This window comes from Ursus americanus, chromosome 17, assembly GCF_024610735.1.
Source record: "Ursus americanus isolate L20-20 chromosome 17, mUrsAme1.1.p, whole genome shotgun sequence".
In the NCBI taxonomy this organism is placed as follows: domain Eukaryota; kingdom Metazoa; phylum Chordata; class Mammalia; order Carnivora; family Ursidae; genus Ursus; species Ursus americanus.
Window position 1 is genome coordinate 38,984,596 of NC_142143.1, and position 25,506 is coordinate 39,010,101.

The 25,506-nt window shown below is 35.6% G+C and overlaps 1 protein-coding gene across 6 annotated transcripts in view; it reads right to left on the bottom strand.

Moving 5' to 3' along the window:
* NAV3 (neuron navigator 3) overlaps positions 1-25,506 on the bottom strand; it is a 797,711-nt gene that overhangs the window by 231,987 nt on the left and 540,218 nt on the right. For all 6 annotated transcript variants that reach the window (XM_087868917.1, XM_045779499.2, XM_087868918.1 and 3 more), the window contains 2 exons: positions 10,970-11,087; positions 10,269-10,321 (listed from right to left, as the gene is read on the bottom strand). In XM_087868917.1, coding sequence (XP_087725043.1) covers positions 10,269-10,321; positions 10,970-11,087 — 171 coding nt within the window. The remainder of the gene's footprint in view (positions 1-10,268; positions 10,322-10,969; positions 11,088-25,506) is intronic.

Genomic DNA, 25,506 nt, shown 5'->3' on the forward strand with positions numbered 1-25,506 from the left:
AGAATTCAGAATGTTGAGGGTGAATCTCACCTAAATCTTTCTTCACAACTTCATTGTTTACCAATGTGAAAAAAGGCTACTCCAAAACCTGATAACTTTCAATCAGTTTCAAGATCCAGAGTGGGAGGTGAGATCACCAGAAGGGATGCCAGGAACAAGAATCTTGAAATCTGGAGAATCTAGTGGCAGGAGACAAGGCCACAGAACATGATAGACAGAGGCTAGCTGGGGAACATCTTCCAGGCCCTGGTAGGAGTCTGGGCTTGATCTCAAAGCCCAGGGAGCTAATGGTATGTATTATGCAAAAGAAAGAAATGGTCAGTGTTGCTTGGAAGACATCTATTTTATATGACCACACAGATCATACACAGCTTTATTGATAGTCTTAAAAGTTTCACACATCGATTTCTACTCATACAATCTGCAGTGCTCTCTGATTTTTCAAAATTATATTTTAATGTAACAAAGTCATTTCTAACACATTACTTTCACAACATAGTAGGTGCATGTGGAAAAACCCTATACTAGGGGTCAAGAATGGGAGCAGGGAAAATGGTTGGGAAGCTACTTTTTCCTCTACTTCTCAACAACCTAGCACAGGGAGTTCATGCAGAGTTGTAAGCCCATATATTGTTTACTCCAAATGCAAAACCCTTTTCATCTTCATCATCATCTCTGGTAAATTTTTATATAATTTTCCCATTCAATAGAAACGTAGAGACATAACATACTTTTTATACATTTATGCAATTAAGAAATAACAGAGCCAGAATTCAAATTCAACCCTGTCAGTCTCCAATGCAGTTGCTCTCTCTTCCACACTAAGCTTCCTCCCATTGTAATTTAGACATTCTGACAGACATTTTGAGCCCCGAAACAAGCTTTCTACATGATTGAAAGACAGCTAGGGTACAGTGCCTGGCACAAAATAGATGCTCTATAAATATTTGGTTGAATGTGAAGACGAGACTGTGTAGTGGAAAGGCAAATAGAGAAAACAGTATGCAAAATCTTCTTGTTTTAGACATACTCTAAGTTCACAAGATTGAAATGCTTCCAAATTAAATCTCAAATATCCCAATGCACTTTTATACCTGGTATATTAACATACAGAATGACTGATGTGGCCACAAGCCGAAGAATACTGGCAGTCACCAGAAGCTGGAACAGGCAAGGGATGGGTTTCTCCCATCATCTCTGAAAGGGGCACAGAACCGTGGATACTTTGATTTTGGTCCTGTGGTACTGATTTCAGACTTCTGGCCTCTAGAACAGTGCGAGACTAAAATTCTTTTGTTTTAAGCCACCAAGTGTGTGATAATTTGTAACCTCAGTCCCAGGTCATGAATACAATTATCTAGTCAATAAAGCGGTAGATATCACAACTTTAGCAAGACTGAGGGGGAGCTGGGATCTGTGAGTGCGCAGATTTCCAGGCCTTGCCTCCAAGTTTTGATTTGTTAAGACTTTGGGAGGTAAAACATGCAATTTAATTAGGTGCCTCATGTCATTGCAATGCTAAGCCACATGTTTCCCTTTTCCAACTCAGGTCACTTTGTGCTGTGGGATAGGGAGAGGGGGAGGAGACAGTAATTTTGCCTCACTTGGCAGTTTGTTTTTGTGCTGAGTTGGTCTGCGGTTAGTTGCAAGGAGTCAGTTTATTAATTAAGCAGTAGAGTGTAATAATTAAAAGTTTTGCAGTCAAGTAAAACTGGATTTGCATCCTACTTATGCAATTTATACAATGCAAGAAATTGAGGAAGTTTTTATTCCCTGAAGCCATTTTCCACATAGTATATGAGGATTAAAGGTGTTTATAAAGGGTTTAGCTCTGTACTAGGCAACTGTGTGTTTATACTTATACATATGTAGATATATCTAATATATATTATACTAGAAATGCTTTATATAAACACGTCTATGCTATAACAGAATCTATGTGTGTACGTGTAAATACATGGATATATATATATACGTATATTATAGTACAGATAGATGTGTGTGTACATATATATATTGGTATGGCTATAGATATAGATATGGAAAATCCATTAATATTTTATCAGATAAGAATTTTTATTCAAAATCTACTCTTCTATTTTAACTGACTTGGTAATTAGAGAATAACAAACATTGTTTAATATTGTCAATTATACATATTTAATCTTAATAAGCTATCATTACCAATATAAAGTATTACAAATATAAAATGATAAAAAAATTACATCAGTATTCATTGACCTGAAGATATACTCTGTGAGTTTTAATGAATTCCTGCTTTTCAGTTTGTTTCAGAGAACAAAACACAAAGAATCTTACTCTTTTACTATGAAGTTATAATTTTGTTCTAAACTTAATATTTATTTATATATAGGACTAAAGTTACATATTTGCCAATTTGTCATTTTGTGATGGAATTATTATGCCAAATGCATAATTTCATCACAAAACCTATACACTATTATTTATCTCACACACCTATACCCTCTCTAACCTAACAAAATTTTATATACCTTCCATAAATAGGAAAAACAAGTACAGCATTAAAGAAAAACAGTTTACATTGTGAGGCTGGGAGTAAGGAAGGGAGACGGAATAAAACATTAAAAAGAAGAAGGAAGTTGGAGGCGCCTGGGTGGCTCAGTTGGTTAAGCATCTGCCTTCAGCTCAGGTCCTGATCTCAGGGTCCTGGGATCAAGCCCCACATGGTGCTCCCTGTTCAGGTGGGAGTCTGCTTCTCCTTCTCCCTCTGCCCCTTCCCCCTGCTTGTGTTCTCTCTCTTTCTCTCTCTCTCACAAATAAATAAAACCTTAAAAAAAAAAAAAAGAAGAAGGAAGTGGGAGAGAGGAGGAATAGGAGGAGGAGGAGGAGTGGGAGAGGGGATAGGGGAGAGGGGAGGAGGAGGAGGGGTTGAAAATCCAAAGACTTGAATTCTTTTGTTAAGCTTGTTTATTAATAAGTCTCAAAGTAATTGGGTCTAGACTGAAAGAGACATGAGACCCAATACTGGGTCTTCAATAGGCAAGCCCAGTAAGACCCTGTGCCTTTGTAGGTTTGCTGCGATGCTAAATGAAAAATGCAAGCAAATCATTGAGGACAGCACCATATATACATGTCTGACATTCAATCATTAAAGTAGATCAATAAGTGAAGCTGATATTGTTGAGTGCTCTACAATTTGGTTTCTATGATAGGATTTCACAATACTTTTTGTTACGTTCGAAACATGGCAAATACAAATCAAGTGGGCAATATGATTTTTCAAAGGCGTTTCATGAATTTTTATCTGTGTCTATCTAGATGAGTCAGTTTAACTCAATTTATATTAAAATCAATTAAATACAATGTCATAAAGCAGCTTGGGTATTTCTACTGGTTTTTTCAAATAATTTATCTCATCCAAGATAAACTTTTCAAATGATTATACTGAGATCAAATGAACAAGATTCTCCCTATTTTATTTCCTTTTTCTCTTTTTATAGAAGTAATTTTTATAACATTATTTGTCATAGGTTTTTAAGCTAAGAATGTCATAGTTCTTATTTAAAATGGCCTCATATCTTAGTATATTGTTTGCCAAACTACGGTTTTCAAAATTGTTCTGCTACATATTTTATCATTCAGTATTATAAGTGATCATTTTCTATGAAATTTTAAGAAAGAGGCTGAAGAACATGGAGCAGTAAGTCCTTTTAAAAGAGATTAGATTATTGAAGGTAATAAAAACTAAATTTATAAAAGGAATGTTACAAAATATACTTTCTAATAATAGATATGATCGTATTTTGTGTTTACTGGAATATGATCTAGTGGTGGGAAACAATTTATAGGATTTAAGTTAAAAATATCAGGATGGGGCACCTGGGTGGCTCAGTCAGCTAAGCATCCAACTCTTGATTTTGGCTCAGCTTGTGATCTCAGGGGCCTGACATCAGCCCTGCAAGGCGCCTGGGACCTGGCTTCAGTGCTCTGTGGGGAGTCTGCTGGAGATTCTCTCTCTCCCTCTCCCCTTCCCCCCTGCTCCTGCTCCCCCTCCCTCTCTCTTTCTCTCTAAAATAAATAAATAAATCTTTAAAAAATATCAGGATAAAGAACATCCTAAATGTTTAAGAAAGTGGTTGATACTCCAATATATAGTTGAAATACTAACTACGGCTCACAATGGCTATTATACATGCATATATAAGGCTTACTAATTTTCCTCAAATAAAAAAAAAAAAGAAAGAAAGAAAAAAAAACACAGAATCTGGAATCCAATTCAAAATTAGTTATTTCGCTTCAATTTCTATCTGTCCTACTAATGGCATAAACCAATATAAATATCGATTCTCATGAGAACATAAACTATTCTATAATGCAAAGTAATGTAGAAAAGCATTCTTGTATTTTCAACATTTATTTAACTTCTTATTGGCAAACCAGACAACTCCAATAAAAATATGATTCCTGTGCTATTATTGTTTTTCTTTGTAAATTGGACTTAATACATCTTAAGAAATATCTTTTTCACCTTACTATGAAAATAGTCTTATAAAGCCATAAAGAGTGAAAATCCAAACATATCTAAGATAAAATAATGAACAGAAACCATAGTCGTTGGTGTTTTGTTAAATCAATCTAGTCAGAGCTCCGTTGGTCTAACTTCCTCAATGCAGAAATGAGCAGAAACTGAGCATTCACGGAATTTTTTTCCTGGGTCACAAAGTCTGAATAAGAACTCCAGTGACCATTGTTCTTTCTTCTTAACATGCTTCCTTTTGATGACTCCATATCATTTCAATTACTTCATTTGAACTTTGCTAGTAATACAGAGCAACTTCTAGAGACAAATTCAGTTTTAAAAATCATCAGGGTCGTATTCTAATAACTTAAGTATAAATTTTTTAATGCTAGTAGTTTATGCTTATTTTTCCAAAGTTTGAGCCTATATGAAAATAATGAAATTATGAAGAAAACTACAAAGTAGACATTTCCACTTAGCATTTCGTTAGAGATCAGAGCTATATTTGTAGTAAAGCATTTGTCTTCATTAAGCTATCTTTTTCTAGCCATTCCAGAAGATGAACAGTTTCAAAAATGGCAGGGGATCATGTGAATGGACTAACTTAGCAATATTCCACTCCTCTGAGTCATAGTGCTAGAATCCTGCAGTGTGCCATTTATAAGATTTTATTAAACCTTTAAAAGCATTCCAATATTTTTATCTCTTCCCTATTTGGTCAGAAATCTCATCTTCCTATCTTACCTAAATAGATCCTTTAAAAGAGAAGAAATTACAAGCAGTAGCTAGAAGAATTAAAACTTGAAGGGACAGAATAATGATAAAAGCATAAAATACTTTCACTAGGAAGAACAGTTTCACTGTCCAGATAAGTGTAAAATTATGGAAATGGAATAAAGATGTCTATAAAATCCAAAATGGTATTATTCCGGAAGTCACAACCCTGTGGGACTTGGAAATGGAGAATTAATGGTGAATGAAACCAAATTTTCTACTTTCAAGGAATAAAAAAGAGTAAGAGGCATAAGCATTCCCCAAATCCTCCTACCAGCAAATTTTAAACAATGTGATATCTTAGAAAGTAAGACTGAAAGTTGTGGCTGAAACACAATTGAGCTATTACAGTGAGGTCATGGGAGGAGCCAGCAAAAAGGAAGGACAAGTAGTGAACCACATTTGTCAGATCCTCAGTTCAACAGTATGATCAAAATCTTGGTTTACTTCACATAATCAAATTTCCTAATCCCTCCATGCATTTGTGAAGATCCTTCAACGTAATGGTCTATTTTAAAATAAAGGAAAATTTGTCTTCCCAACAACTTTTCCCCTACGTGTCTTACATTTTTGTCTAAGAACCTAGCACTTGTGCCTCTGCATTTCAAATACATGTTGGGCATTTTTCTGCTATTTTTAATCTGCTGGGCATTCTGGACATTCCTAGTATTTATAGTTTACTAATTTATTTCCTCATGTAATCTCACCAAAGTGTGGCATGCAGCATATATTTTGAATTCTGATACCACCCACCTAGAAATTACTCAACAGGTGTGATCCATCTCAGTAACTTCATCTTTGGATAAGGTTAAATATAGTGTTGAATAAGCTCCTTCAAACTAAGTTCCGTTTTTCAGGATGAGTTTAGTCTCAAGCTTATTAAGGAAAGATAACCATGACTTTGAGACTTAGAATAAACATGAATCAAATCTCTCAATAATTATGCTACTAAATTGGTACAAGGGCAAGCTCATAGTTCTCTTAAACATGTGTTCTTTGGCCCATGTAATTTGAAAGATTTATTGTTAAATTTTCTTCACCCATTTTGAGAAATCATAATTGAATTTCTTTTATATTATAAGTGAATATAGAGAATCTCATGGGAATAAAAAACACATTACTATTCTGTAATACTCTGAAGTTATCCTATTAATGAATTCCTTCAATTTTTATTTAATTCATTTTCAGATACCCACATTTCACCCTTGTGTCAACAAAGGAAAATGTACCTCCTCTTTTCCAACATCAAATCTTCTACACAGACTTCAAATCTCTTCCTTTGCCACTTCCTTTAGGATTCAGCATCATCTCTTGTCTCCCCAGTCTCGGGGTCCTCCTCTCTTCCTACTGCTTCCTCTTTCTCTGTCTACTTGCCCCCTTTCAAAAACTCCCTTCACTCTTCCTTCCTCTCAAACTATATATATATTACTTTTCTCTTCAACAAGAAACTCCTAGAAAGATCATTCAAGACGCAGTGGATATGTGCACCTCTGTTACTCCTTAACACGTGCTCGCCCTATAGAGAACGTTTGAAAAAAGGTCATTAATGCTTGTCCAATTGCTAGAACCAACTTCTTTGATCCAGCACACCAACTAGTTGGCTAAGTAGCATTTGACAACATCTACCACATTCTACTCATCTTACTTTGCCCCATCTCACTGGGTTAGTCCAAATACTCCAGTTTAAGCTACCATAGCTACCCTAAGGATACACAAACCACCTCTGTGGAACTACCCTCTTAAAGATGGGTTCACTCTCTCACCAATGTTTCCTTTTTTTGACTCTACACCTTTGCTCATCACATATATATTGGTATTCCCCAATGTGAGAACCTCAAATTTCTTCTCTCCTGACTATACAGGCCTTCTGTTGAGATCTCATTCTTTTCCATGGCTTGAAGCATTACCTGTGTACTAGGTGTATTCTAATACCTTACTTGTCACCGTTAGGAGCACATGCCTAATTGCCTGAAGTCACTTTCTACTTGATGTTCCAATGGATAGGTCAAATTCCACTTTCAAAATATGAATTTGTCATCCTCCCCCTTCTACCTTAAGCCTATTTTCTCCCTCTGTAGTAATCATGTCTAACAATAACTTATCAGGCCAAATACGTGAGGCCATTTTATACTCCCTATATTCTTCACCTTCCACATTCAACTGGAGACTAACACACATATTCTGTGGTTCCCAGAAAACATATAGGGTGATCTTTTAAAAAATATTTATATCAGATCATGCCACAGTCCAGATTTAAAAGTCTTCCAAAGGCTCCCCAACCAACTTAGAATGACATACAAACTCCATACTTTGGCCTTCTGTTTCATCATCCCATCCAAACACCTCCCTGTCCTCGAAACACAGTGATCTTCTCTCTGTTGCTGGAATGCACCAAGTTCACTCCCTTCACAGTACTTTTCGTTTTTGCCTCCGCAACACTATTGGTATTATTTATTTCAATATTTGCCCCTCTGATCCTCAAATGTCCCTGTATCTTGTAGCTCAGGTACTCAGCAAATATTAGCTCAATTGAATTACCTGGTTGTTATTCACCAAAATATTTACCAATATGTTATAGATTCATACCATGAGAGAACCCATATTCTTAAAGGCTTAGAACAGTCCAATAAAGGATATCAAATTTGAAATTTAAATAAAGACAGTTTGTGACTAGAAACAGTAGCATACCTAGTTTTACTTACCTTTTGTTATTAAACACAAACAGCAAGCAAAAATCACAAAAGTTGAGACATACAAAAAGATGCAGTGAAAGCAGTTCTGTGAGTAAAGACAGCACTCACTGTCTTGGTTGTTAAGCAATACAGAAACAGGAAACATCCTGTTTGGAATTGATATACGAAATTCATAAGCCTAGTCATGTTCTCTCATAATTCTCTTTCCTCTACTTTCTTGTCTCAGTTAAAATCTGGAATTTTTATTCATTAATAATATAGTACCAATGCCAATTCTGAAGAACAGAGGCAAAAATAATACAACCAAAAAAGCTACATTTTTATCATATGTATTATTCTAAATCAACACATGGAGGGCATGCCAATTTCAGACTCAAAATTCAACCACATCAGAAAAAATGAGATACATATTTTTTATGTAAAAAATGAGAAGATACAAGTCATTCTTTACTCAAAATTAAATGAGATCCTGACTAATACTATTTAGCTGGAAAACTACCTTTTTCATAGCATTTACATTTCTTAGGTTTTAGTTTTTCTGTGTTGTTTTTTTTTTAAATCAAAAGCAGAAATATTAACATGTATACTAGATGTTACATGACATTTTGGGGCTAATAAGGAGTAGGAAGTAATAAAAAATTAACAGAGTCTAATACTCATGAGAATATTTTCACAGATTTGTAGACTCTTTGCCACAGATGTTTCAGATAAATATCTAGGGACTGAATTCCTATCCATAGTTATGAGCTTTGGAAAGTTTTTTTTTTTTTTTCCTTCTGTCACGAAGCATTATCTTGGCTGTGTATTGGCTTCTCTGTAATCAGAATCAAATTGGAACAACAGCAGAGAAGATGTGTTTTAGTATCCAGCACTTCTTTATGACTGAAATAATGAAAGCAAACCCAAGTGTTGAGTTTAAGAAACATAATATATGATATTCACGGACTACAGAGCTCTTTAAGATAAAGCCCTAAAAATTTTTTAGCAGGTGTTAATTCATGAATGTGTCTTAACAAAGTTTATAACAACACCATTATGTATTTCTCTATCAGTTTAGGTAGTAAGGAATGTCCATGATTATATCTCATTATCATGTCGTAATTAGGATTCATTACACAGATGAAAAAGCTGAGACTCAGAGAGGTTAGGTCTCTTTTACAGTATCACACAGCTATTATTTCAGGAGTGTCTGAAGGTATTATAATTACTTTCAGTAAAACTATAATTAATTCCCAGAAAGTCACACTTGTGTGACTTTTTTTCACAACAGTTACACAGAGTTTATGACATTGTAGTAGTTCCTTAGAGTGTTTATTAATCACACACACCCACACCCACACCCCAGATGTGCTAGTTACTCACTCTATAAGAATACATTCCTTTTATTATTTTGGATTTCAGTTTTCTGACCTTAAGTAAAGCAAGTCAGCACATCAAAAGAGTTCACTTTTTTTTTCATTCTTCCAATCTCTGACTATTAAGAACACTCATCACATTCACTTAAAATGCCTATTCAGTGCTAAAAAGAGTTCTGAAGGAAGCCTCATCTTATGGATTTTGGCTATCACTTCTGATTATATCCACTGATATAACTTTAATGAAGACATTTGTACTTCAGGTTGTCCTATAAAATTAAGTAGTGGCTATTTAATTAAGAGAGCAGTGAGTTTTTATCTCAGCAGTTTATCAATCTATTTCTTTATTACAAAACTTTAAGCTTTACCAGTTGGTAAAGATAAAAAGAGGGCTGGGGAAGACACAGACCTCTAGATCAACACCTTTCTGGAAAAGGCTATGAACCAGATCTCATGATCAGTCACTGCTCAGAAAACTTCCAGAAGCATGCCTTTGGAGCTATTTCCAAAAGTGCTCAAGAGTCCATGTTTACACTGGACTTTGTTATGAACAAAGAAAATACCACTTGTATATATTTTAAGATGCATATGGCAAGTTCTGTTTTTCAAACCAGCTGTTCAGACAGAAAGTCTCCACTTAAACTTGGAAATGGGATTTACTGCCAGCAAAACCAATGTTAAATTATTCAGACATCAGAACAACAACAAAAAGTCAAGATCTGATAAAACACCTGGAGATACGTTATTCAGGAGTTATACATTTTCAACTGTGCTGATGCTATCACTTGTTCATAAATTGTACCCAAAGAAATACATATGATAGAATGTGATCAAATGGTTTCTTAAGCAGGAAAGCATGCAAAAGAAATTTCTAGTCCATTTACAAATGTAGTTTAATCAAAAGTGGAGATAAGCAGTATATTTTAGAATAAATATGATTCTTACCATCTGAGATTGACTCCTAGGACATCCATTGATATCTTCAACTTTTTCATTTGCTAAAGCCAAGAAATAAAATAAAAGAGAGAAAAAAAGAATGACATGCTTAAGCAATGAAGTGAAACACAAAAAAAGGAGACTAAGAAAAAAACAAAACAAACAAAACAAAACAAAAAACAAGCACAATGCTGCTGCTACATTCACTCTGTCTCCCAAGCCGTGTACAAGAGGACACACTTGTCAGCAGCCGCCAATTCCATATGCACAAATCAGGCAAAAAAAAAAAAAAAAAAAAGTGAGTGAGAAGGAAGTTGCTGCTAATTCTTCAGCCTGTGCCAAATGACTGCTGACATGAAACCTCTCACAATTGTCCCTGCTGGATCAGGATACAGTTTCAAGGAATCTCAGATTGTATGAGTTGTTCTAGCTATCGAAATGCACACATGGGAGACATATGGTTTAATGAAGCATTCATTTCTGACAATTCAGTGTATGTAAAGATCCAGTTCTAGCCATTTAAAAGTATAGCCAAACTGCTTTTTTCAAACATTCTCACATAAACATTTTTAATTTAATCATGGGAGAGCTACGTACATGAATCTCAGAGACTCACGGACCAAGTTCCTATGCATTCAACTGAAATTGTGTTTTCCCAAGGTGGGTGGGAGCAGAGACCTTCACGGTTTTTCCCAGAGGGCAGGTCTTACCAATGATCTGGATGATTTCGGCTAGCAGGACTCCATCTGCAATGTCTTGTTGCAAATCCTTGATCAGCCGCTTGTGGCCCGATTTTGCTAGGTAGTGGTTGGCCCAGTCAGTATAAATCTGTTGAACAGAGGGAGAGAAGAGGCGCGATGGTGTGAGAGAAAATAGAGACAATAAAAATGCTTAAGACAAATGTTGGATTCAAAGGGAAGCTATTCTGGATCACATTCCACTTTAAGAAGTCATAGCTCAAAAGGAAATAGTTGTAAAATAATTTTATACAGCGCTCTCTCCCACTTATCTCTTGTTTCAAAGGAGGATGATTCACTCTCTTTCAAAACCAGGGACTCGTCACTTGTGACACAGCAAAACTCCCTTCCCGGATGACTACTGAGGAAACTCCTGTTTGCAAATCAGTGGGGTTTTCACTCTTTCCCCTGGTTCTGTCATACTGAAAATAATCCTGCCTGTCCTTGTAAAAGGAAACCACCTGGACTGATTTATACAGGAACCTATTATAAACATTTCTGTTTCTCTGAGACTTTATTAGATTTGTCATGTGAGATACTGTATGTGACAATATTTTGGCATCAGGCTATGAAATAATTGCAAATGCCAAAGATATTTTATTTGGACTGTCATCTCCCATTTAAGCCTCTTGAAATGTGTTTATATAAGAAAATAGAGGAAGCAAATACAGTTATTACATAGAAATTACAATATATAATTGAGGAGTGAATTATAAATTACAAGGTTGGCAATTTGTCATAAAGTAGAGGTGACTCTTCAATAGTAGATTAGGATATAAAGAAAAGCTGGGACTGTTAAAAATCATCACAAAAATAAAACACACTAATTTTTCAAATGTTATGAGATACTTTCTAAGGTAATCTAATTATAAGGAAATAAATAAACATTAAGATGTTTCAGTTTTATGGGTGGCTCATATGAATATATTAGAAAGTTTATAACAAGGCAGACTATTATATATAATGTAACAGAAGACCACAATATCTGAAATGACAATAGAGGAGAGGAATTGATTGAGAAATATACATAGACAAATGTGCTACAGAAGCACGAACTAGGAACATAGTGGAACCTGGACACAAGAAGCGAAGGGAAGGGGAGCCTGCATGGCTTAGTCGGTTAAGCCTGGCCTCTTGGTTTCGGCTCAGGTCCTGGTCTCAGGGTCCTGAGATCGAAACCCTACTCAGGCTCTGAGCTCAGCTTGGCGTCACCTTAAAGATTCTCTTGCTCTGCCCCTCCTCCCATGTGCCTGCAAGCTTGCCAGTTCTCTCTCTCAAATCAATCAATCAAAAAATCAATCTTAAAAAAAAAAAAAAAGAGTGAAGGGAAGGGCCTTCCCCACAGAGGATACCAGATAGATACAGAAAGGCAGAGTGAAAGGAATCAGACACAGTTGGAAAATTTGTAATTAAGGTAGCAAGCCTGAAATTAGGGCAAATTAAGACTAGAAAGGTAAATTGTATCTTTTCATCATAAGCACTGAATGCCGAGCAAAGTATTAAAAAAAATAGATTACTTTTTGTTTCTAACAAAACCAATGCATGTTTTTGTAAAAATGAAACAAAATAAATCAGAAGTGTAGAAACTAAGAAGTAAAAGTTTTCCTACAACTTGCAACACCTACTCACTTTTGAATACTTTGGTATGAATAATTCTAGAATTTTGTTCTATGCCTACACTCCACGTGACACCACATTACACACCTTCACATACATACACACACGATAGTATTTTTAACAAAATATGGCTCAAATTTCATATATCATTCTGTGCTTCTCAACTTTTTACGTAACGATATTTTAATAACACTGCTACAACCATTTACCTATATGTATATCTCACTAATTTTGATGTTATAGTGTACATAATATCAATCCTCCTGTTGATATTTAATTTGTTTAAATATATTTCTATAACACCTAAAGTTGTAAGAGACATCCTTAAAATGTATCTCTGCACACTTACACCCTAGTATTTTATAGGACCAAAACCTAAAAGTAGGACTGCTAAGCTTTTTAAAATAGATCCTAGGCACAAACATTCCAAAATACGACTCAGAAGTCAAAGAAAGTACTTCTTTAGTTTAGAAAATATAAAGTGGCATCTTAGTGCAATGTAGTGGTGATTAAGTTTCCTAAAAGACTGTAAATAGTTGGAAGCATCCAACCGCATAAGAAAAATATATGCAATAGCAATATTATACCTCCTTTCCCTATGTCCATGATCCTTTTTGTACCAAAGATATTAGTGTGAGAAAAGGTACTTGCATAACTGTCTTCTAAATTAGAAAACAAAAACATGGTTCCTAGATACTCTTATATGGGAATAATTTTCTTCAAAATTTTATTCTACTTGTATTTTCTATTTTGCACTATGAAAATATATTTTTACAAGGATTTATACTGTTCAGAATCTAAAACATTGAGGACTTTCCCCTCATCGATACATCAGTCAAATGGCAGCATTAATTGGCCTTCTACTAGAAATTTTAGGTTGAATCAGACTTGATTTGTGGCCTTATCCCCATAGGCAGTAAGTCTTAAGGACCAGTTGACTGACTTTAAAGCATCCCACAAAGATGAAGAACATAAGTTCTGGAGTTAATACACCTGGCTTTGAGGCCCAGACAACTTACGGCCCTCGCCCCTGCCCCCCACCCCAAGACATTGGACAAGTTTCTTATCCTTTCTAAACCTTAATTTCCCCATCTGCAAAATAAGCATGATAATAATATGTACATTGTAGGATTGCGTCAGGACTAAATAAGACAGCACTTGTAAAGTGCCCCTCACAGAGTTAGCCCTGAAGAAATGTCTGCTCTTATTATCATCATTACGACATCTAGTTTTATTTGCTACAGTGGCTTTCCAACAAATATTTATTAAAGGTATTGTTTTGTAGAGGTTAAAAAATTTGAGAAGATTGGCAGAAAATTGAAAAAAAGTGGACTCCTTTTTTTTTTTTTAAGATTTTACTAATTTATTAGAGAGAGAGAGGGCACAAGTGAGGGAGAAGGAGAAGCTGGCTCCCCACTGAGCAAGGAGCCCCACTTGGGGCTCGATCCCAGGACCCTGGGATCATGACCAGAGCAGAAGGCAGACACTGAACCTACCGAGCCACCCAGGCACCCCAGACTCCTTGCTTCTGACACTACTCATGTCTTTGACGACTCCTGGTTTCTTCCTGATTTACTGTGGCCACCGATCTGTCTGCCATCCAAACTCAGAGCCATGCATCTAATCTTAAGGTTACCATATTCTCATCCCCGTCTACAAAGCCTCCACTGTGACTTCACCTCCGTCAGGCTCTATGTTGCAAGTATTTTGTTTTAAGAAGGTATTAAAATATGCAAAAAATACTTATTCAAATACACACAGAATGGAATGTATTAGAAATGAAAATAAGAATATTTTCACTCTCCTAATGCATGTCAACATTGTCTTAGCCTCTATCCAAATTGCTCCTGAAACTTAGGTGAGAAAACAGATGGGAAGCCAGCTGGTTGGCCTCAAGACTGACTGGAAAAGCCTCTGATTTAGCTCATAAAATGTTTTTTACTTGGTCCAGGATTTCTTCCAGAGGAATCCCAAGCTTAAGTGCTTTGACTTGTCTTGCATCTTTAATATGTGAAACATTGCTCAGAGCATAGTCTCTAACTTTAGTTGCAACCAACAAAATCAATTCAGACTATATAAATAAACTGAAAGTAAATCTCCACTTAAAAAAGTCCTTATTCTTTCTTAATATGTGTAAAAGATACTTGAGACCCTTAAAGCAAATCAGTATCTATAATCTATGTTATAATCTAAATGAAATATGAAACAATTACAAAGTAACTTATAAATATATTTTAATATTATATATAAACTTATTTGTGTCTTTTACAACTTTATATATATAAATTGGAGAAGAAAGTGGAAACATGAGGTATATCTTTAATGAGACAGTCTTCGAGCAAAGGACACATGATATATAAATATATGCAAAACTCATCAGTAAACTTACTATACCACTCTAATAAGAGAGGACACAAACAACCTTGTCAACTGTCACATTAGAATCTATTGTTCAAATAAATATAACAGAATGGTAAAATCATGTCCAGATTTTGGATCTGAAATACAAAGTTGCCTCTGGTTCATTGCCACACACACACACACACACACACAAGTCATAATATTTAAACTCTTAGCCTCACTTGAATGAACTACAAAATCAGTGGTAATGATTTCTGTACGATTATGTTATAATGTAACAACTACAAGTTTTTAGTGAACAAATTGATATAATTGGGTACAATTAAAAAATAATTATAAATTAATCAAATTAATTATAAATTAACATTTTGTCACAAAGGCCTGGCTGAAGCTTTAAATATAATCTATCTCTAAATATCTGAAGTCAGTTTCCCTCACCTGTTTTAACTCCAATATTATACATATAAATGTCATCTCATGTGGTAATTATATTTTAGGAAATTCTGAAAAATTAATAAGATTAGACTTACCAAAGGATACTTAGAAGTTCAGGTAAAATCATATATACATTAATTCATTTACTGTGATTAAATATGATAAAAATCAAAGGTACCATGGCATAATTTATATTTCATATTAATCAGCATGAATTTTAGGGCCTATTATGCAATAGTATGCATTCTTTGAGGAACATTCTATATTGTTGGAATTTCTGCTCTGTCACTTAATATCCATGTGGACATTGACTGAACATGTATTTTCTCTCACTGTCAGAGCTTTTGCCATCTATAAAATGGCAATAATAGTATTACCTACTAATGGGATAATTGTGTGGATTGAATGAATTTATACTTTTGGAACACAGTCTTTCACTTAATAAGAGTTTGTCAAATGTTGAATATGATTATTCACTATTTTAATATAAACTACATCTATATTATAATGAGGAGTTTATTAATATTAGGAAATATTATAACTTTCAAATCCTTAAATCTTAGCTATCTACCCAAATGTAGTTAGCCCAACTAAGGAAAACTGCTGCAAGATGTAATGATCTCTTAACTTAGTCATTTGCTCTTAAAATATTTCTCTTACAGTGCTTATTTCTCATTATAAAGTAATGGGTTCAAATTGAAGGCAATATATGTGACCATACTTGCTTCCATCCAGTGAACTTGTCACAGTAAAACAACATCAGAAGAACAGCTTTGATTCTCCAAAGTACTAAGCTTTTGTTTATGGTATTTTTTTTTTTTAACTATGGACAACATAGCACACAACCTTTGTATATCACAGCAAACTGCCCCTGAACTTTTAAACCAATATTTAATTTGGTATTTGATGAGTATAAGTAATCTAACAGTTATATAAAAATAATTATGACTATTTTTGTTATTGCATGCACTATTCTTAGGTATATGAAAGTTTCAAAGAAATACAGTATTTTAAATGAGTGTTAAATGGTCAAAGAAATGTAAAGAAGTAGTAGTGCAAAAGTGGACTTCATGTAAGTCAGTAGTCTATTTTAATAGAAAGATACAAATCTATAACCCGGTTAGAAAATATTACAAATGTTGTCAAATGATTTTTAAATATTAGCTGAGCTAGTTTTAACCCTGGACTTATTCATACAATTAGGTTTTTTTCCCCGCAACATTCAATCAGGAGCTATATATTCCTATAAAGCACTGCTCTCTAGTATGTTCAAATCATTGGCTTTGAGAAGTCATATAGGATGTTTTAACTTATAACAGACGGAAAATGTGTTGAAAACCAAGGAATTCAATGATAATAAGTAGGCTTCTATATCTTAGAAAGCTGTGTAAGACTAAGTACATAAAATTAACAAATAAATGGTAGATTAGGGAAGTGTGACTGTGACATAAGTATTTTTTGCCACAAAGGTGAAAACTAGTACTACGAAGAGAACTGAAAGAAGGCAAGGTCCTGAGAGCTGACCTGACAGGCCAACTGTCTGGGCTGAGTTTCATAGTGTCATTTGGACCTGAGAAGCGACTTACAAAGTACAAGGTCTACCAAAACAATATAGAAGAGCATCCATTTTCTTTCTAATCCCCTGAGAACCATATGGAATTATCAAAGAGGAAGACAGATATCCTAGAGAGGACAGGAAGGGTGCATAGATCTGATACAGGATAGCACATAGGGGAAAAAAGAAAAAAGATCTGAGGACAGGTTATAGTGCAGGTCTGACAGGTATCATAAGTTTCAGCACTCACCAGACAGGTGAGTGGGCACTAGTAGCGATGGCAAGATGTCCCATCCTGGCACCATGATAATTAGTAACCAGGCTTAGCAACCCTCCTGGAACCAATTTTTCCAGGGAGAAAAGATACACAAGGGAAGGTGAAGAATCTGGAACTAAGTGAAAATTTTCCTCAAAGACTGAATTTCAAATCAGAAGTGACTGAATTATTCTGCATTGGGAGCAATAAATTTTCTGCTACTGCGCATAAAGAAGGTTTAGGAGGTAAACTTACATATTTATTTTTTTTAAAAGCTATAATTTTGTACATCTCAGTTGTAGTACTCAAAAATTCATGAATGTATGCAACACTGGATAAAGGAGGTTGGAAAATTACAACATGGAATTTAGACATGAGACACGCTATTTTTACTTAGTTTAAAAAGTCAACCACAGGGGCACCCAGGTGGCTCAGCCAACAAGTGTCTGCCTTCGGCTCAGGTCATGATCCCAGGGTCTTGGGATAAAGCCCCCCATCGGGCTCCCTGCTCAGCGGTAAGCCTGCTTCTCCCTCTCACACTCCCCCTTGGTTGTGTTCCCTCTCTCGCTGTCTCTGTCAAATAAATAAATAAATAAAATCTTTAAAAAAAAAAAAAACTTAATCACAGACTGATTCTTTAGTTGCTATTACAGAACTGATATGAACAAGAAATCCATGGAGTCTAAACTCATGACCCTTACAGACTTCCAGACATCTCAATACTGAAGAACATGTGGTACTATTGTGAAGTGAACCCATTCAAATCTTTTGGTCACATTGATATTGTCACAAAATATGTAATAGATTCGCCAAGGAAATGATTGAACTCATCTGGTTTATTTCATTTTTACATCAAGGAAAATGCTGGCTTTTTATGGAGTTTCTCAATCTTATGTATAATTGCACCAAAAGGAAGAAAATATCTAAGAATAAATTTAACCAAGGAGGTGAGAGACTTATACTCTGAAAACTATAAGACATTGATAAAATTAATTGAAGAAGACACAAACAAATGGAAAGATATACCATGCTCATGAATTGGAAGAATTAGTATTGTTAAAATGTCTGTACTACCCAAAGCAATCTACAGATCCAGTGTAATCCGTATCAAAATACCAATAGTATTTTTCACACAACTAAATTATATATCCTAAAATTTGTATAGGACCACAAAATACCCTAAGTAGTCAAAGCAATCTTAAGAAAGAAGAACAAGCTGGAGGTATCACAATTCCAGACTTCAAGATATGCTACAAAACTACAGTCATCAAAACAATATGGTACTGGGACAAAATAAGACACATAGATAAAGGCAAAAGGACACAGTGCCCAGAAATACACCTATGTTTATATGGTCAATTAACCATAACAAAGGAGGCAAGAATATACAATGGGGAGAAGACAGTCTCTCCAATAAATGGTGCTGGGAAAACTGAAGAGCTACATACAAAACAATGAAACTGGACCACCTTTTTAGAGCATATACAAAAATAAACTCAAAATGGATTAAAGACCTAACTGTGAAGCCCAAAACCATAGAAATCCTGGAAGAAAGTATTGGCAGTAATCTCTGTGCCATTGGCCTTAACAACATATTTATGGATATGTCTCTTCAGGCAATGGGAAAAAAAGCAAAAATAAACTATGGGGATTACACCAAAATAAAAGCTTCTGCTCAGTGAAGGAATCCAACAAAATAAAAAGTCAACCTAATGAATAGAAAAGATATTTGCAAATTAATATCCAATAAGGGGTTAATATCCAAAATATATAAAGAACTTGTACAACTCAACATAAAAGAAAAACTGATTAAAAATTGGACAGAAGACCTGAATAGACATGTTTTCAAAGAAAACATACAGATGGCCGACACATGAAAATATGCTCAACATCAGGGAAATGCAAATCAAAAGCACAATGAGATATCACCTCACACCAGTCAGAATAGCTAATATGAAAACCACAAGAAATAACAAGTGTTGGCAAAGATGTGGAGAAAAGGGAACCCTCATTCACTGTTGGTGGGAACGTAAATTGGTGCAATCACTGTGGAAAATAGTATGGAGGTTTCTCAAAAAATTAGAAATAGAAATACCATATGATCCAGTAATTCCACTACTGGTTTATTACTCAAAGAAAATGAAAACACTAATTTGAAAAGATATATGTACCCCTAAGTTTATTGCAGCGTGATTTACAATAGCCAAAATATGGAAGCAACCTATATTTCTATTGATGGATAGATGGATAAAGATGCAGAATATTACTCAGCCATAAAAAGAGTATGAGATCTTGCCATTTGAGACAACATGGATAGACCTAGAGGATATTATGCTAAGTGAAATAAGTCAGACAGAGTATACAAATATCATATGATTTCACTTATATGTGAAATCTAAAAAAACAAAACAAATGAACAAACAAACAGAAACAAGCCCACAAATACAAAGAATAAACTGGCAGTTGCAAAAGGGGGTAAGGTGGGTGGTGGGTGAAATAGGTGAAGGGGATTAAGAAGTACAAATTTCAGTTATAAAATAAATAAGTCACAGAGATGCAACGTGTACCATATGTAATATAGTCAACAATATTGTATGGTGACTATACTTATGGTGGTGAACACTGAGTAGTGTATGGATGTGTCCAATCACTACGCAATACACCTGGAACTAATATAACATTGCATGTCAACTATACTTCAAGGATAAAAATGGCTTTAAAAAAATCAAGGTTTTTTGTTTTGTTTTGTTTTTTTTTTTTAGTTTAAATAAATTGAATAAAATGTATGAAACAACTTTGTGGAGGGTTCGTTCAATTTACAAACCTTAATTACGGCAACAAAGAATATTGGAAAAGCATTTCTTTTTCTATCTAAATCTTTTGGGGACTTGAAATAAAACTTCAAATTTGTGTTAGAAAAAGAATTTTCAAGCTTAAAGGTTAGTTTAAAAGTGAGTATTAATGAGTCAACAACTGCAGAAAATTAGTGAATGGTCTATGAAGGCAGGCAAATTCTAAAGTAAACATAAAATTGATTCTGATTATTTCCCTTAACTTTTTCTTTATTTCTCACATCCAATCTCTGACCCAGTTCTGCTAATTCTATATCCTTAATGCCTCTAGATTCTTCTGCTCCATTGCTGCTATAATCACCCTGGTGCAGCTTTTCATCATCTCTCACCCAAATTGCTTTACCAGTCCTAAAAACAATCTGAGTGTAGGCAGGCTAAGCATTGAACTACTCTGTACAATAGTACAGCTAGTGATTGGTTTAAAATGCAAATCTGATCAAGTAATTTACCTTCCTACCTAAAAATCACCTAACAGCTCCCACTTACTCTCAGAAAAGAAATTTCCTTATGAAACCAATTTATTTCTTTCTAGAAGTGAATTGGTTTAAAGAAAAGTAGCCAAAAGAGGGGGAAAAAAGAAAAAGAAAAAAGGAAGGTGCAGCTGTGAAGGCTCTGGAAGAATGAAGACTGAGGAAAGCCACGCAAAAGGATGGGCTTTGACAAACAGGAAGAAGGGGAAAGCATATTCCATGAGTAGATGCAGGGATAATGGAACCTACAAAGGGTAGAGGTATGAAATAGCATGCTGAATGCATTGAATATCAAATAATTCCATATGGTCAGAGCATGGGGAAGAGGCATATGGGAAGATTAGAGATAAGAGGCTACGTATCAGTGTGTATGTGTGGGAGGGGGTCATATATAAAGTTAAGATGGCTGCATCAATGCTTTTTGGTGACCGTTAGCTTATTTATATATAGGGGCTATAAACATGGCAGCTCTGGCTCTGGGGCAGCTATGAAGGAGAGTTTAGAGCAGAGAAACCTGCACAAAGGGAGCCTACTTAAAAGGCTAGTGGAAGACTTCCACTTTCTAGATGGTGAAATATTCTTCTGCCCTGTATTTTCTAGAAGGGCTCCCTCAATACAGCAAGTAGAAAAAACAAAAAACAAAACTCAAACTCTATTTCCCATGACCACAATACGTGAATATGGAAAACAGATGAAAGAATGATAAATGATTTAGCAAAGAGGAATAAAGAAAGAGTAAACCCGCAGGAGCCTGCAGAGGGAGACAGCAGAGCAGTGTAAGCAGATTTTCCCACAGAACTCCAGAGGAACGCAGGAAGTGTGGGCAGCAGACCAAATAGAAGGTGCGGTGAACCAGAGTCAAGAGGTCTGTGACTATTTGCCTCCCCCTCATGCTATCAAGAGCCAGTAAGTAGAGGCCAGGGAGAAGCCAGCTTTGAGTTACTAGGCAGGCAGGAGGGTGGAGGCATGGGAATGAAAACAGGTTAAATGAAATCATGGACCCTGATGTTGGGACTTCAGCAACTGTCTTCCCCTCTCCGTTCCTTCTCCTCCAGAAATGCAGGATTATATATCGCCCACCTTCAATCCAGACAGAAATGGAAATCTTTCTCTGACACCAGTGATCATCCCTAAGACCAATAGACATTCAGGTTCAAGGTAACCAATCAACCAGCTGGCCAGTGGATAGCCTGTAATGAATCGCAGAGGACAATAAGTATTGTGTGTTTGTAGGAGCACAGCTTTTCACTGTCTCATACTTGATAAAAACAGAGTTAGAGGTTACCAAACATTTGATGAAATCCTTTAAAATAAAATATAGATGCCAGATAAACAGATAAAAAGGAAGTCAGAATAAAACAGAATGCAAGTCAGGAGTAGAAGAAAACTTCAAGAATATTATAATATTGGTGTCTCCTACTTGGACTCTAAACAAAGCCTGGCTTATAGCCTTTATGGCCATCTCTATGTCATCCATATAAATGATACACTCAGAGTTGTACAGTTGTGTGTGGCAGCCTTGATAGCTAATATAATAGAACTCTAAAAATGCCTTCATTTTTTTATTTTAAGAAAATACAAATATTTCTTTAATTTTTTTTTTAAAAAAGGCTTGATTTTAGTTGCAAAGGAGAAAACTTCTCAGTGCTGGCCGGTATATTAAAATTCCAGTCCATGTCACATATATTAATAATAATATATTCCAGGACACCTGGGTGGCTCAGTTGGTTAAGCACCTGCCTTTGCCTCGGGTCATGATCCCAGGGTCCTGGGATAGAGTCCAGCATCGGGCTCTCCAGTCAGGTGGGAGTCTGCTTTTCCCTCTCCCTCTGTTGCTCCCCCTGCATGGGCTCTCTCTCTCTCCTCTAACAAATAAATAAACTCTTTAAAAATAATAATAATATATTCCATGTGAAGGGATTACCAGTCTTAAGTAAACACGAAAAAGCTTCATATACATGCATGTTACTTTCCGTTAATACTGCATTTAACTTTCCCAGTTCGAGAGATAACTTCCTATCTGAGAAAAGAAGACACCTAAGCTGTCTACTGTATTTATTGTGGCCATAAGCCAGATGGAGCAAATAATCAACATCGATATTTTCAACTCCGATACACACAACCCTACCCATCCCAGTGATACGCTTCCTTCATACGTAGCTGTAAAATGCACCACTTACAAGTTTCAGATTTTACTGGAACCAAAATTATATTGATATTTTCACTTACGACTGCATTTGTCTGTTTAAATTTATAGCCACAAATTATTAGCTTGGACTGTAATGAAATCTATTTTCACTCTGGGGATAGAAAAATTTTAGATGAACAGATATAGACCTCAAGGTAAGCAGATAGGAAAGGAAAGGATAGGACTTATTGTGTGAACTCCAGTGTGTTCTGATTTTTTTCACCTGTGGTTTCTTTGTAGAGAAAAATAACCACGGCCATAATACGAACCGTGGCATCCATTATCAAATCAAACCAGCCAACACTGACCAGTGTTATGCTGGGTATCGGAGGCAACACTAAAAAGTAAAAGGCACATAGTTTGTCCTTGATGAGGGAGGGTAGGAGGGGGAAGGGAACAGGTTAGCCAATTTTGAGAACCCGCTAGGTCTTCTCTACAATGATGCCTGCCTGGTCTTTCCCCCACCTCACCTATTGAGTGGCATTCCAGCTATCGGATTCTTTGTCCAAATCATCACTTCCCATGCTCTTGTGAAGACTCTTCACCATTCACTTGAGGCCATATGCATCACTCTCTAATTTTTGCTACTCCAAATGTAAGGAATACTTTGTCTCCTGAGTCAGTATTTTCTCCCCTAACCTTAAGTATTAATCATCCTGGGCAATTTCTTTATTGGTGTGGACTATCCGTCAAACACTATGCCAGAAATTAAATATATAATGAAGAACCATCTACTTTGTCTCAAACACATAGTGCCTATTATTAATAATCTTCTCTTCTACACACAATATGGCATTTTGTAAATTTTTGGAAAACAAGTTGAATCTTAGGATTACGTAACACGATTCTTGTATTAGTGTGTGTGTAGGCTCCGCACCCAACATAGGGCTTGAACTCATGACCCTGAGAATAAGAGTTGCATGCTTTTTAGACTAAAGCAGCCAGGCACCCAGTTCTGCTATTAATTTAAATTTTATTTCGCTTAATCGCATTTCCACTGTTACCAGCAGTATGACAAGAAAAAAAGAGTGTGTTTTGGGGGGGGGGTGTTACTCAGAATTCTTTCTCCAAGATGTAGTGTCTATTAGTAATAGTGTTGAGAGTAAAGCACTGTCTTAAACATGTAAAATAACTTAATTCACTCAATCCTCAAAGCTCCCTAAGAGGCTACTATCATTCCATTTGAGAGATGAGGATCTTGAAACCGAGAAGTGAAGTATTTTCCCCACGTCACGACAGTAAGTGCTGCACGGAACCCAGATTTTCTGGCTCAAAATCCACACTCTCAGCCCAAACAAAAGGTAATATTTCATTTACGAGCCTTCCCTAATTCCAGCCTCCTATAGTTATTTCCATTATATCTGACATCCATCTCAAAGTATGGTGAAAAGCCTCCTTTACTTGACTGCTACAACATCTGGCATTTATAGAATGCTCTATGGGGAATGCATCCCAACGGCTTGCAAAATTCTAATAATGCAGGTGACAACATGAGCTAAAATCTGCATATCAAACTGTACCAAAGAGTATTTTAGGAAAACAGTGAAGAGAACTTTTAGTACTCACACTTTTCTAGGGGGAACAAGGGCATGCAACTTGAGATTCTTTTACTTTCCTTTTATCTCAGTCTGTAACTCATGTAAATTGATAATGGAAATGAATTCAAGTTAAATACTAGCAACCACCGTCCAAAGACCAAATCACATGGCCGATAATATGTAAGAAAATAATGTTGGTGAAACATAGAGAGTAAACATGTCTATGTCTTAGCATTTCAGAGTTTCTAGGCTTCTGAATTAGGTATCTCCAATCACATACCAGTAGTTAGCAGTGAGGAATTGGCTGAGAGAAATGCTTAGTGTAAACCAGTGATTCCCAAAGTATGGTCATGGATCAACACCGTCAGAGTCATCCAGGAACTTGTTAGAAATGCAAGTTCTCAGTCCTCATCACAGATCTACTGACTCAGAAACCCTGGAAGTGCGGTCAGGAACCTGAGTTTTAACAAGCCCTCCAGGTGATTCTGATGGTGCTAATATTTAAGAAACCCTGGCACAGATGAATGCTGTTCACAGAACTGCTTTTATTTCTAGCACTTTAAACTGTATTTTAATGTAAAGAGGATGCTATTTCATTGTAAGGGAAAGGCAGCAAAAGACTTACAGCTTATATAGTATTTCCCCTTACCACCTCAATGTTTCTTGCTACCAAGAAAAACACACCGAGCCCATAAAATACTGATTGAAAATGCCCTTTGCAAACCATTCATTCCCATGTTTTAAATTCTTTAAATGATGAGTGATAAAGGTAAGCATCCATTTCAAAGGGTTTTTTCCAAATTAAAAAAAAAAAATCTTTATTTAGAAAGAGGTGAAGAAGGAGTGGTTTGCATTTACTTAGGCTGAAAACATAGAACTTGGAAGCTGAGAGAGAACACACTTCCTGCTGTGCTAAAAAGCCACAGTGGAAAATAATGGAAATATAAATGCATCACCCTAGGGGTCATAATACATCCAGCCAGACATCAGGAGGCAGCAGGAGTAACATTTCTGGGGGAAAAAAGGACACTTTTCAAAATATTTGTTCTCCTAACATCTTTCTTTCCTTTCTGCAACATAACTCTAAGCAAACGCAATACTACTTGGAAGATTTTCCTTGAGCCTTACTAGAACCTATTCTATTTTCATAAATATGTGAAATGCTTGAAACGATCACAAACTAGAAAATACACACACATATGTGACACATGGTGAGATCTGTAATCTAGTTTGCGATT